Here is a 12,551-nt window from a genome sequence, read left to right as displayed (position 1 = left end):
ACGGCGGGGCCCGCCTGGAGCCGCTCATGAATGAACTCCGCCTGATTCTATTTTTTTATGAATGGGCTCCCCGCGGTGAATGAACAGCGCGGCCCTGCGATGTGATTGGCCCGCCAGGGTGGGAGCCACGCCCACTCCTCCATGGCTGGCGGCCGAGGCGAGCGGTGATTGGCGGGCGTGCCCCGACTCGGAGCTTCATTCACAAATTCGATCAAACAAAGGAGTGGGCGAGCCGGGGCCGTGAGCGCGGCCAATGGGGGGGGACCGGCCCCGGTCCCGGGCCCACGGCGGCCTCGGAGCGGCCACGGGGCGGCTCCGCCGGGGGCTCCGCGTGGGCCGGGCCCGCCGCTGCTGCTGAGGGACGGCTCGGACGGGACCCGCTCCCTGTCCTGGGGCTCGTCCCGGCTGGGCTCGGTCCCGCCTCGCATCCCAAGTTTCAGCGACGCGTTCGCCGCCTCTCCCGGATCCCGGCCCGGTTTCCCTGCCCCGGTACCCCTCAGATGCTCCAGGAGGATGAAGGGGTACCTGGACCAGCAGGTGCCGTTCACCTTCCCGCAGGTGAGTGGCGGCTCCGCCGGGGGGGCTCCGGGCCGGCCCCGCTCCGCCCGGGGCTCCGCTCTGAGCTCTGATCCGCTCCTCCCCCCGCAGCAGCCCCCGGGCCCGGCGCTGCCCGCGGGCCGAGCCGTGCTGGGCGCTGCCAGGACTCCCGGGGAGCCGGCGGGGCCGCCCGAGCAGGACTCGGAAGGTGAGGGGGGACCGGGGGGTGGCCAGGCTGGAAGCGGGAGCGGGAGCGGGAGTGGGGTCGGATCCTGCTCCGCTCCGTGCCCGGAGCATCCCACAATCAGCAGCGGCTCCTCTCCCCGCAGAGCTCTTCCAGGACCTGCGGCAGCTCCAGGAGACCTGGCTGACTGAAGGTAGGCTGCCTCCCATCTTCTTAAACTTCTGGAATGCTCTGCTCGGGGAGGCGGTGGAGTCACCGTCGCTGGAGGTGTTTAAAACAAGCCTGGATATGGCAGGGTTGAGTTGAGGTGTCAGGGAACGGGGTGGACTCGATGGTCTTGAAGGTCTCTTCCAACCCAGTGATTCTGTGATTTCCCCCAGCTCTGCTGGGGAAACACTCTGGTGGGTGCCATCCCTTGATGTGTTTAACAAAGCCTGGATGTGGCACTGAGTGCCAGGGTTTAGTTGTGGTGTCAGGGAATGGGTTGGACTCGATGATCTTGAAGGATGCTTCCAACCCAGTGATTCTGTGATGGTTTCCCCCAGCTTCGCTGGGTGCCATCCCTGATGTGTTTAAACAAGCCTGGATGTGGCTCTGGGTGCCAGGGTTTAGTGGAGAAGATGTTGGGGTTGGGTTGGACTCGATGATCTTGGAGGTCTCTTCCAACCTGGTCATTCTGTTCTGTCCTTTGTGCTCACACCATTCCCACAAGGTCATTTCCCCTGGAGTGGTCACCAGTGACACCAGGACAAGAGGACACAGCCTCCAGCTGTGCCAGAGGGAATTTAGGCTGGGCATGAGGAAAAAATCCTTCACAGAAAGAGGGAGTGGGCACTGGGATGTGCTGCCAGGGAGGTGGGCACTGCCCTGGAGGTGTTTAACAAAGCCTGGATGTGGCTCTGGGTGCCAGGGTTGAGTTGAGGTGTCAGGAAATGGGTTGGACTCAATGATCTTGAAGGTCTCTTCCAACCCAGTGATTCCATGATTCCCCCAGCTCTGCTCGGTGTTGAGTTGGTTTTGGGGTTTGTCCCGCTCCTTGCTCCAAACAAAAGTGGTTTTTTCCAGCCTTGCCAGCCCCGGGTTTGTGGAAATGAGGACGCTGAATGGCTCCATTGTGCCGGGCATTTGCTCATGAATGGAGCTTGGCTGCTGGCCCGCTTCCCTGGGTACAATTTTCGCTCCAGGCTGTTTGGAACTGCTTCGATTTTATGCTAATTTGTCACTTATCTTTGTAGGTTGCCAAAACGTTGATATTTTCTTAAACAACAAAGTAGTCTTTTAATTTGGGGAACAAAATGCTTCTATTTTTTCTTTTTTTCTTATTTTTCTATTTTTTTTTTCATGTAATACTTTGTGGGGACCTTCCTGGAATTTACATACTTTTCAGTTTAGTGTCTTAATTGTTTTGAACTTCAAGGAAAACTTTGAATGCCAGGAAGTCACATTAATTCCAAGTAAATCTAGTTCTAAACGTGGTGATTTTGCTCTAATTCCAGTGCTACAGATGATCAATTTTCTAGAAAATTCAAAACACACCCTCGAGTACAGACTCTTGATAAGTACAGAAGTACTTGTTGTATCTAGGTACTTTAAAATATTTAACAATAATGATATAAAAAGATGCATGGCATTTTGAGTGGGGTTACTCCCTGAGGTTTATTTTTGGCTGACTGAGATTAAAGGGCTTCCATCCTTTATGTCCCTTAATTTTGACTGCATCACCTGTGTTTTAGAGCAGAGGGAGTGCAATCTGTTCTCCACTCTGCAATATCAAAAACTGTAACTTTTGTTAGCAGCAGCAGCATTTCTTACAGCAGCAGTGACAGATTTTATGAAATAACAACAATCTGCTCCCAGCTCTCCCTTCCCTGCAGTAAAAGGGATGTAAAAGTAATTGTTAGAAGTTATAAAATATAGATAGGGTTTCTCCCAGGACTCACATGTATTCATTAATCCCAAAAGGAAACTCTGCTCAGTCACTAAAATCATCCCAGCAGAGAGCTCAGATCTTTCCTGCAGAGATTTATTTCTACCTTAGTGCTAATTATGCTGAACAAAGTGCCAAAACTGACTCCTCCCTGCCTCCTTTTCTCCCTCCCTCCCTCCCTCCCTCTCTCTCCTGACAGCTCAGGTTCCAGACAATGATGAGCAATTTGTGCCTGACTTCCATTCAGAAAACCGTAAGTACCATGGGGATGCTCACACCTCTGGGGGAAAAGGCAAATCTAAATTCTGGTGCTTTTCCCCCCTGCTCCAGGCAGTTTCCCCCACATAAACTGAAATTAAACACTTTTATTGGTTGCTCTTGTTTCCCTCCTTTGCTCTTGTTTCCCTCCTTTCTCAGAGCTTGGTCTCTGAGCCATAAATTTAATTTCTTTGGTTTTTGACATAGAGCTGAGGAGAGGGATGGTCCCAGTTTCACTCTGAGTGAATCAGTGAGTCAGGTATAATGTGAGATCCTGTTCCAGCTATTAGGGGCTGGAAAGAATTGGCTGCTCCCAACACATCCAACTTCCTGACAATCCCATGGAGTTCAGGGCACTGAACTGTTGGCACAGCAGAGATTCAGCCGAGGAACCCCTTCGTTTGGAAATGCCTGATAATCACAGCTCCCCACAAAGAAGAAAAGTGCCATTTTGATCTTTCCTTTCTCTCCTGCAGTAGCTTTTCACAGTCCTCCTGCTAAGATCAAGAAGGAGCCCCAGAGCCCCTCAGGGCTGTCCTGCAGCCACGAGCTGCCACTCCAGCACAACAGCAAGCAGTGCCTTTATGCCAGGTATGGCTCACACAGGGAGGGGCAGCAGCTGCTCTGAAATCTGTGCCTTGGTTTGGAAAGCCAGGTGTGTGCTAAGGAAGGCAGGAGCCTCCCTTGAAATGGAAATTATAAACCCCCTCCCTCTGGATTGTTATAAATTTGAAATCAAGGGCTCTCAGGTAAAGATATGGGAGCAGGGATAACATTTCTTTATTAAGGAAGAAAATAAAAATTATATAAATAGTTCAATAGAACAAAACAGCACTGCCAGAGTCAGAACACAACCTGACACCCTGTGGGTCAGGCTGTTGGCAGCAGTCCCATTGGAATTGTGGCTCAGCCCTCCTGCAGTGTCAGGGGTGGTTCTGCTGGAGCAGGGATCCTGTAAAAGGGTGGGGTTTTCCTCTGAAGATCCAGTGGAAGAGGCAGCTGCTGTTCCTCTGGGAAATCCAGTGGAAAGGCTGTTCTGGTGTCCCAGAATCTCAGATTGTATTCAGGTAGGAATGTTTGAAATCGCCAGATTGTACCCAGGTAGGAATGTTCCAAATCTCAGATTGTATCCAGGTAGGAATGTTTGAAACCTCAGATTGGATCCAGGTAGGAATGCTTGGCTCCTCCCCTGGGCGAGCATCTCCCCATGGGATGCTGGAATTTGATCAGCCATGCAGGGACACTCACTGGCCATGAACAGAAGATAATTAATAATTATTGGCCCATGAACAGAAGATAACTAATAATTAATGGCCCATTAACAGCAGATATCTCCCTGGAGGGAGGATTGGCTGTGGGAGAGATAAAGAAAACTGCCCAATGAACAGCAGATAGCTGCCCCACCTCTGACAGATGGTGGTAGAACACACACCCACATAAATCTTGCAGCCTAAGACAGAGATGTTCCAGGTGCTGCCACAAGTCCCTCCTGGAGATCTGAAACAATTTCTGTTTGGCTGTTGCAGTGCCTATGAGCAGCCCAGACAGTGCCCCAGCCCTGGAGTCCTGGTTCAGCCGGCCCTGCAGCAGCTCCCCAGGCAGGACAGGAGCTTCCCCTGCCCTGCAGGGCCACCCAGCTCCACCTCCAGCTGTGGCTTCCTCAGTGAGAGCAGGTGAGTGACCCCAGAGCTGGGCAGGGGACAGCCACTGGCAAGGGTTGTCCTCCTGGGTGGTGGCAGCAGGAAGGTGGAAGTGCTCTGTTTGCAGCTCCTGTGGCACCCAGCTCTGCTGCCTGGGCTGTGAAATCCACACCCTTAACCCTGCCAGGTCCTGCAGTGATGGGCTGTGGGGCAGCTGCCCTTGGAAACATCCTGCCCTGGGATGTCACCCTTCCTTGTGCCAGCCACAGGGAGCTCCTGCAGCTCCAGCAATGGCCTGAGGAGTTTCTGCCCCTCATCCAGCCCCGTGCCAGGGCTGAAACCAGGGGGGACCAGAAAGCAAAAACCAGGGCTGAAACCAGAGGGTTCTTGTCACCATTAGGTTGGACGTGACAAACACACACGTGGTCGGAGCCTAAGAAGAAAAAAGGTTTTATTCTGCATGTTCTCTAGCTTATATACTCTTAATAGAGTGTGATTTTAAGTCATTAATTACATCACGATAATTGATTATATTCATTGGTGCAGAGCAATTAGTGTTAATATAATTGGCAAAAGTTTTACAGAAATTTAATAAGGCATGTATACATATTTACTTATGCATGTAGTCTAACTTACAAAAATCTTCTATATATATATAATAGATATATATCTAGATATATATATCTAGATATGTATATTGATATATCTATATATCTAGATATATAGAATAGATATTATATATAATAGATACTATATATATTTATAGATATCTTTTTATATATCTATAAACACATTTACTTATGCACATAGTGTAGCTTACAAAAATTTTCTATAGATATAATAGATAGAATAGATATATATAATAGATATAAAAATTTTACAAAATTTTTATAATTTTTTATTTTTAATTTTTAAAATAATTTTTATTTTTAATTTTTTATAATTTTTATCAAATATTACAAAAAATTCTATATATAATAGATATATATATGAAATAGACATATATATTTATAGATATCTTTTTATATATCTATAAATATAGATTAATAGTAATGTTGATATATTATTAATATTAATAGTAAGATATGTTGATAAATATATATATACATATATATATACATATATATATATACATACATATATACACACACACACACACACACACATATATATATACACAAACACACACACACACATATATATATATATATATTTCTTTTCTAATCTGTTTCCATGCTAACAATCTTGTCTTCCTTGTTATGGATACACTCAAAAATCATCAATTGTTATTTCTTCTATTGACTCAGCCTTGTTGCAGGCCAGCTCTCAAGCCCCTTCACAGGCTCTCTACAGGCTCAGGGGGATCCCCATTGTTCCTGGGGCTGCAAATTCTCACGGAAGCAGCAGTCTCACATCTTCTCCCTCCTTAGCTCTGCCTATCAGCCGCCTCTGGAGATGTGCCACCCCTTCCCACCGTCCCAGGAGGACCCCAGTGCCTACCAGTGCCTGCAGTTCCCCCAGCAGGGCTTCAAGCAGGAGCAGCAGGACCCCCAGTATGAGGCAGCAGAGCGGGCAGGCAGCAGGCAGCAGTTCCCAGCAGCTGTGCTGGTCAAGCAGGAGCAGGTGGATTACCTGTACGAGCCAGGTAGGCAGAACTGACCCTTCCTGAGGGCAGGGACTGTGGGGGTGTCGGGGGTGGGGTGGTGGGGATGGATGGAGATGAGAGATCTCTGAAGCCAGGTTGTGGAATTTGGGGTTTATTCCAAAGGGTCCTGCTGGGAGCTGCCAGCCACAGCTGGACCAGGCCCAAGAGAAGTAAAGAGAGTGGTAAAGAGGATGAGAGGGTAAGAGAGTAAAAGGGCAAGAGAGCGAGGTTGCCATTACAATACAATAACTCTTCTTTTGTGTTGAATATTCTAATTCTCACTAACCAATCTAGTACAATATTCAAATCCTGTAGCATTTACATACAGCCTATATGAATCATTACATTACCATCCTGTGTTATGAGAGGATGAGAGGGTAAGAGAGTAAGGGAGTAAAAAGGTCAGAGAGTAAAAGGGGTAAGAGAGCGAGGTTCCCATTACAATACAATAAATCTTCTTCTGTGTTGAATATTCTGATTCTCACTAACCAATCTAGTACAATATACAAATCCTATAGCATTTACATACAGCCTATAAGAATCACTACATCACCATCCTGTGTTACATTTTAAACCCTAAAAACTCCTCTTTGGGCCCCTTCTGCCAAGCTGCAGGGTCTGCTCTGACCCTTGGGCTGTCTGCAAGCAGAGGGTGTTGTTTCACCTTCAGCTGGCCACACCATTGTTTTCCAGTTGTTCAATAAGTGAGGTATCTCAAAGCTTGCTTTCATTTCAATCTCGCTTATAGTTCCTATATTCTCAAAATCTTTTGCCAGGCAATCATATTTATAAGGCTTTCCTGTTTCATCTTCCCCAGCAATGGGCATCATCAGGGGGGTGAGCAGCTCCTTGGGGAGCATCCAGCTGGATGAGCTGCTGCTCCCTGAGCTCTGGAGCAGCACTGGCAGCACTGTGTGCTCTCTGGGCAGCTAAAACAGTTCTGATGTTCACTGCATCCAAAATAAAGCTGGGAGACTCATCTTGCTCTGAGAAAGAATTTGTGGTGCAGAGCTGAAAGTCTGAGCAAGGCAGGAGGTGATGTTAAATCCACTCAAACTGGATAAAAGTAAGGAGCCAATTAGGAGACACTCAAAATTCATGATTAGCCCACTCACACCATCAGGAATGATGAAAAGGCTGTTTACAGTTTCACAGGGAGATTTTGGTTTCAGGGGTATTTGTGAACTTAGAAAGTGAGGTCAGTTTTGAAGAAATCATGGTGAAAACAACAGCAGAAAGGAAGGAATCAAATATGTTGAAGTCAGTGATGCCAAAAAGAGCTCTCTAGATGCCAGGTATCTCCACCAGGTGATTCTCTTATTTTTCCACAAGGGATAAATCTTATTTTTCTTATTTTTCTGACTCACTACCCTGAGATCACAATACCCTTCTTCCAGAGGGAGTGATATCTCTGCTTTCCTGGTATTTTAATGGACAGCTTGAATGGTTTCCTTCAGCAGAAATAAACACAAAAATCAAAAGCTCCTATGAGGGGATCACCGTGGTGATATTGGTATTACAATTTCACTGAGTCTGTTCAGAAAATGTGCAAGCCCAGAGGATGGGAATGTGGTTTTTTGTGAGAGTTTATGGTTGTAATAACACCCAGGCTGTCAGCTCAGAGTTGTCTTCCCTCAGCATCAGCAAAATATCTGCTGGCAGCCATGGCGTGAGAAAGAAATGGAACGTAAACCTTTGCAAACTCCCAGTTACATCTTCTGTTTGAGCTGTGCACAATAAATAAATTGGATTCAGAAAACACAAATTGCAGTGCACAGACAGCACTTTACACACAGAACCAGGAAACGACTTCCTGCTTGTTTTTAATATTTCTTTTATATTTTCTAAACTGATCGTGAGAATGCCCCCTCATGATGTGAAAAAGCCAGGGAGACTTGAGACATCTGAAATGTCATTTGTGAGACTCTAGAAACACTCAGATGCTGCTGCTCTCCATTTTCAGCATCACAGTACCCCTGGAAAAATGTAATGCCTTCCTAAAGCAGCAGCAAAGTGTGTAATTATCTTAAACTAAGAGGAGAGAGAGGTTCAGATTGATTTGGAATATTGATTTATGCATGATTTTGTATAAAAGTGATGGGGAGGTGATTGGCTGGATATCCTGGCTACTCTGAAGGGTGATGCCACAAAATTTTACTGCTCTAATTCATGATTTAAAGGATAATGCAAATGAAGCTGTAGTTATCAGTTTGACTCTCACCCTTTAGCAGGGCTCCAAGAGGACCTTGGTTAAACTCACCTGTCCACCTGTGCCTTTTAAACCAATGGGTTTGTTAATTTGTTAATTGTTCTGTAGATGTTCCTGACTGCCCCTCCATGTACATGAATGCTGAGGGTTACCCCAGCCACTCCAACACAGAGGATGCATCAGGTAAGAGATGCAGGCACTGCCTTTTCTCCCTGCACCTCTGCTCCCACCCTGACTGCTGGTGTTCCCTTCTCTTTCAGGCTATGACAAGCAGATGAGGCCCTTTGCTGATGATGTCTGTGTTGTTCCAGAGAAATTTGAAGGTTGGAGAAAGAAAGGCTTGGAGTTTTTGTGTAAGATAGTGTTATCCCTCACCTTAGCCAGCCCCTTGGCCAGTACTTACATGGTTCATTACCCTGGTGTTTTTGTACCCAGCTTTTTGGTATTTTGCTCATTTTCTGAGCTTTCTTAGCAGCACCCAGGTCTTCTAGTATAATCAGCTCAATTTTGACTCATATCAGAGCTGCTCTTGTAGAGCTGCTTGTGAATTTACCACTGTTTTATGTGAACTGAAATATTGCAGGTAAACATTTTGAAACAGTGAAATGTGCTGCTTCTTTCTTTCTTTCTTTCTTTCTTTCTTTTCTTTCTTTCTTTCTTTCTTTCTTTCTTTCTTTCTTTCTTTCTTTCTTTCTTTCTTTCTTTCTTTCTTTCTTTCTTTCTTTCTTTCTTTCTTTCTTTCTTTCTTTCTTTCTTTCTTTCTTTCTTTCTTTCTTTCTTTCTTTCTTTCTTTCTTTCTTTCTTTCTTTCTTTCTTTCTTTCTTTCTTTCTTTCTTTCTTTCTTTCTTTCTTTCTTTCTTTCTTTCTTTCTTTCTTTCTTTCTTTCTTTCTTTCTTTCTTTCTTTCTTTCTTTCTTTCTTTCTTTCTTTCTTTCTTTCTTTCTTTCTTTCTTTCTTTCTTTCTTTCTTTCTTTCTTTCTTTCTTTCTTTCTTTCTTTCTTTCTTTCTTTCTTTCTTTCTTTCTTTCTTTCTTTCTTTCTTTCTTTCTTTCTTTCTTTCTTTCTTTCTTTCTTTCTTTCTTTCTTTCTTTCTTTCTTTCCAGTTGTTTTAGCACTGTTCTCCTTAGAGATTGTCTTGTTTGTCCTTGCCAGCAGGAGACCTCAAGCAGGAAGGTGCAGGCTACAGGGAAGGACCCCCCTACCAGAGACGGGGCTCGCTGCAGCTCTGGCAGTTCCTCGTGGCCCTCTTGGACAACCCCACCAATTCCCACTTCATTGCCTGGACTGGGAGAGGGATGGAGTTCAAGCTCATTGAGCCAGAGGAGGTGAGACCATTGGGCTTCTCTACAACACTCTTTGTTTCTGAGGCTGTAAATTCCCAAGTGGCTTTTCCTCTACTCTGCCACTGGCACTTGCTAGAACTTGCAGCAAGTCAAGGGTTTTAGAAGAGGTCAAAACACTTGAGTGGCACAAATACCAGGTTTAAGAAAGACTGCTTTTGTGTGAATTTATAACCTCACCTATGCAGTGAGTCAAATTATCCACAGCCTTCATTTCCCTGGATATTCACTCTCAAGCTTGCAGTGGCCTCTGCTGCCTTGTCATGCTCCATACTTGAGGCTGATACTGAGGTTTGGAGTTTTGAGCCCTACTGATTGCAGAAGTTTTCATAAAATATGCCCTAGTCTATCTTTATTTCAAAATTACTTCCACTGAAGTGTAATTCCAAATGCTGCCATGCTCCAAAAAAATCCAGTGATACTTGACAGCATCTGGGAGAAGTGTCCATAATATCTGTTCATCTCTTGTTGCACTTAGAGCTGCATTTAGCACTGCTCTGGCTACAAATCAAAATTTATGGGCACTTCCAGTGCAGATGAGTTCATATTGGCTTACAGCAGACTTCTAAACATGGAACCTTGAAAATTAAGTGTAACCATAGGAAAAAGCAGCCCTAGAAGAAGGCTCCTGGAGGGAGGATTGGTTGTGGAGGAGATAAAAAAGAACTGCATAATAAACAGCAGATACCTGCCCCACCTCTGACAGATGGCAATAGAATAAATCTATTTATTTATATTTAATAAATATTTCAGCTAAATCTCGCAAGCTGAGGCAGCTGTGCTCACAGGCATTGTCACTCTGGTGCTGTTTGCAGGTGGCCAGGCTCTGGGGCATCCAGAAGAACCGTCCAGCCATGAACTACGACAAGCTGAGCCGCTCTCTGCGCTACTACTACGAGAAAGGCATCATGCAGAAGGTCAGTTTGCAAAGCAGGGAAAAACTGTTTATGTTTTACGTGATGCTTCTCTTGTTTGAGACAAGAAGCCCTAGATAGGCCTTGAGCTAGCTGTGGGAAATAGGAAAGGCAAGATTTTTAGAAAACTGGGCAAGCAGGCCTTAGAAAGAACAGGAAACTCAGAGCTAGCTGCAACTGCAAAGCATGAGAAATCAAACAAAGGGGGAATTAGAGTTTCTTTCTTTTTTCTGTATGTTCTGCAGTCAGGAGAGTTGGGATTTACGCAGCTTCAAGGAGATAGAGTCAGTCCTTTCTCTGGTGAAGGAAAGGCTGCCTGGAACTTGGTGCTGTGTGGTAGGGATGGTGTGAGGGCCCTGGAGAGATAACTGGGAGTGTGTCTGAGTGCAGACTGTTCAGGGACTGCTGCTGCTGCTACCTGGACAGAGAGTGTCAGCTGGCAGCACCCCAGTCCCCAGGAGTGACATATTTTCTCCTCAAGCCAGGTCTTATAAGCTCTCAGAGAAACATATCCTACCCAAGCTAGCCCAGCTACCTCAAATGGCATAAAATCAGCAGGCTGGCTTCTGAGGTAGTGTTAGAAACACAATAGTTTTATTAAAAGGCAAAATAACAAAACTCTTTACAGAGAAAACCTGAGCTAGGGGCAAGAGGCTCCTGCTAAAACACCCCACAAAAGTGATTAGTTCCTTTGTTCTCTTCTTTTTCTAGTGAACTGCTTAGGCAGGACTTTTGGCCTCTGTCCAATCCTTAGGTCTGATTTGAAGTCCCCAAGGTCCTATTTGGGGACAAAGACACTTATGAGGTGTCTTTTTACCAAATTGAGGAGAGAAACTTTTGGCCTTTTTTCCTTCTAAAGGAGACAAAGGATAATTTAGTCAATCCATCAACAGGGGGACACATTCCTGCACAGGAGCTGCTCCAGGGGAGGTCAGAGCAGCAAGAGGACAGCAAGGAAACCTTCCCCAAACTCCTATGGCTGCTTAAATGCCACATACCTGATCTTGCTGGCTTTCTCAGATGCATTGTGGAGGGAGAGGAGAAAAGGGAGTGGGACAGGGACAAAGCAGGTGGAAGGTAAATTCTGAGCTCCAAGCCAGTCTTTGCTCCAAGGAGAAACGAGCAGCTCTGACACGTCTCAGGGCGGGCAGATGTTTGTGCAAACCTCCCCTGGAGCTGCCCCATGGCCTGCAGCACTCACCTGGCCTCCTCTCCTCCCTGCAGGTGGCTGGGGAGCGTTATGTGTACAAGTTTGTGTGCGAGCCCGAGGCTCTGTTCTCCATGGCCTGCCCCGAGCAGCCGCGGCTGAAGGCGGAGCTGGAGCTCAGCGAGGAGGACACGCTGCCCCTGTCCCACCTGGGGGACAATGGCTCCTTCCTGCCAGAGCTCGGCAGCTTCCCTGCACAGCTCTACAGCAAAGGCTACACCTACTAGCACTGCTGGGAGCTCTGTGGCCAGGGATGGATGGTTGGTGGGCAGCTGGTGCAGTGTTTGTTCAGCCAGCTCTGAACTCGGCAGCCCTGCTCTGCTCAGGACAAGTTTTCAGGTACACAAATGGAAAATCACCTGGCAGCACACAGGGCTCTTGTGTGCTTGTGGTAAAACCTTTGTTGAGTGAGGATGGGGCAGGTTCTCAGCTGTGCAGAGATCTCAGGTGATTGGTGCCTCCAGATGTACCAAACCTGTGACAATCCCCTCACTGCAGAGGGAGGGGATGCTGTCCCACCACAGGGCTTTTTTCATTCAGAAAAATGAGAGAAATGATGAGAATGTTACAGTGCTGCTGCTGACTCTGTTCCTCCTGTCCATGTCCTGAACCTCTGCATGACCTGATTCCAGCTCTGACCAGAGGAGCTCACTCTGAAAGGCCACTTAAGCCTTCCCAGGATGGCTGCAGGA

The 12,551-nt window shown here is 46.5% G+C and overlaps 1 protein-coding gene across 3 annotated transcripts; it reads left to right on the top strand.

Moving 5' to 3' along the window:
* The first annotated feature begins 461 nt into the window (after positions 1 to 461).
* On the top strand, positions 462 to 12,279 carry ETV4 (ETS variant transcription factor 4). Of its 3 annotated transcripts, none has more exons than XM_054281335.1 (12): positions 462 to 558; positions 649 to 745; positions 867 to 914; positions 2,848 to 2,901; positions 3,383 to 3,497; positions 4,433 to 4,579; positions 5,977 to 6,191; positions 8,509 to 8,583; positions 8,661 to 8,723; positions 9,554 to 9,723; positions 10,554 to 10,655; positions 11,877 to 12,279. In XM_054281335.1, exons 1-12 carry the CDS (start codon positions 514 to 516, stop codon positions 12,084 to 12,086), a joined length of 1,341 nt encoding a protein of 446 aa, XP_054137310.1. In that variant the 5' UTR covers positions 462 to 513; the 3' UTR covers positions 12,087 to 12,279. The 3 variants fall into 3 exon arrangements, with proteins under 3 accessions (XP_054137310.1, XP_054137309.1, XP_054137308.1); XM_054281334.1 differs by having other exon boundaries at positions 9,551 to 9,723; XM_054281333.1 differs by having other exon boundaries at positions 8,661 to 8,753; positions 9,551 to 9,723.
* Positions 12,280 to 12,551: the final 272 nt, after the last annotated feature.

This window comes from Melozone crissalis, unplaced genomic scaffold, assembly GCF_028551555.1.
Source record: "Melozone crissalis strain CALT ecotype California unplaced genomic scaffold, PUWL_Pcris_2 ptg000032l_1, whole genome shotgun sequence".
Lineage (NCBI taxonomy): Eukaryota > Metazoa > Chordata > Aves > Passeriformes > Passerellidae > Melozone > Melozone crissalis.
Note: the sequence above shows the minus strand (reverse complement) of the source record. Positions and strands in the feature narration are given on the sequence as shown.

Bases quoted from the DNA above. Each gene is read 5' to 3' on its own strand.
- ETV4 (XM_054281333.1), top strand. From the start codon at position 514: ATGAAGGGGTACCTGGACCAGCAGGTGCCGTTCACCTTCCCGCAG. The intron at 4,580-5,976 runs GTGAGTGACCCC...CTCCCTCCTTAG, and splicing joins GGCTTCCTCAGTGAGAGCAG to CTCTGCCTATCAGCCGCCTC. The intron at 8,584-8,660 runs GTAAGAGATGCA...CTTCTCTTTCAG, and splicing joins CAACACAGAGGATGCATCAG to GCTATGACAAGCAGATGAGG.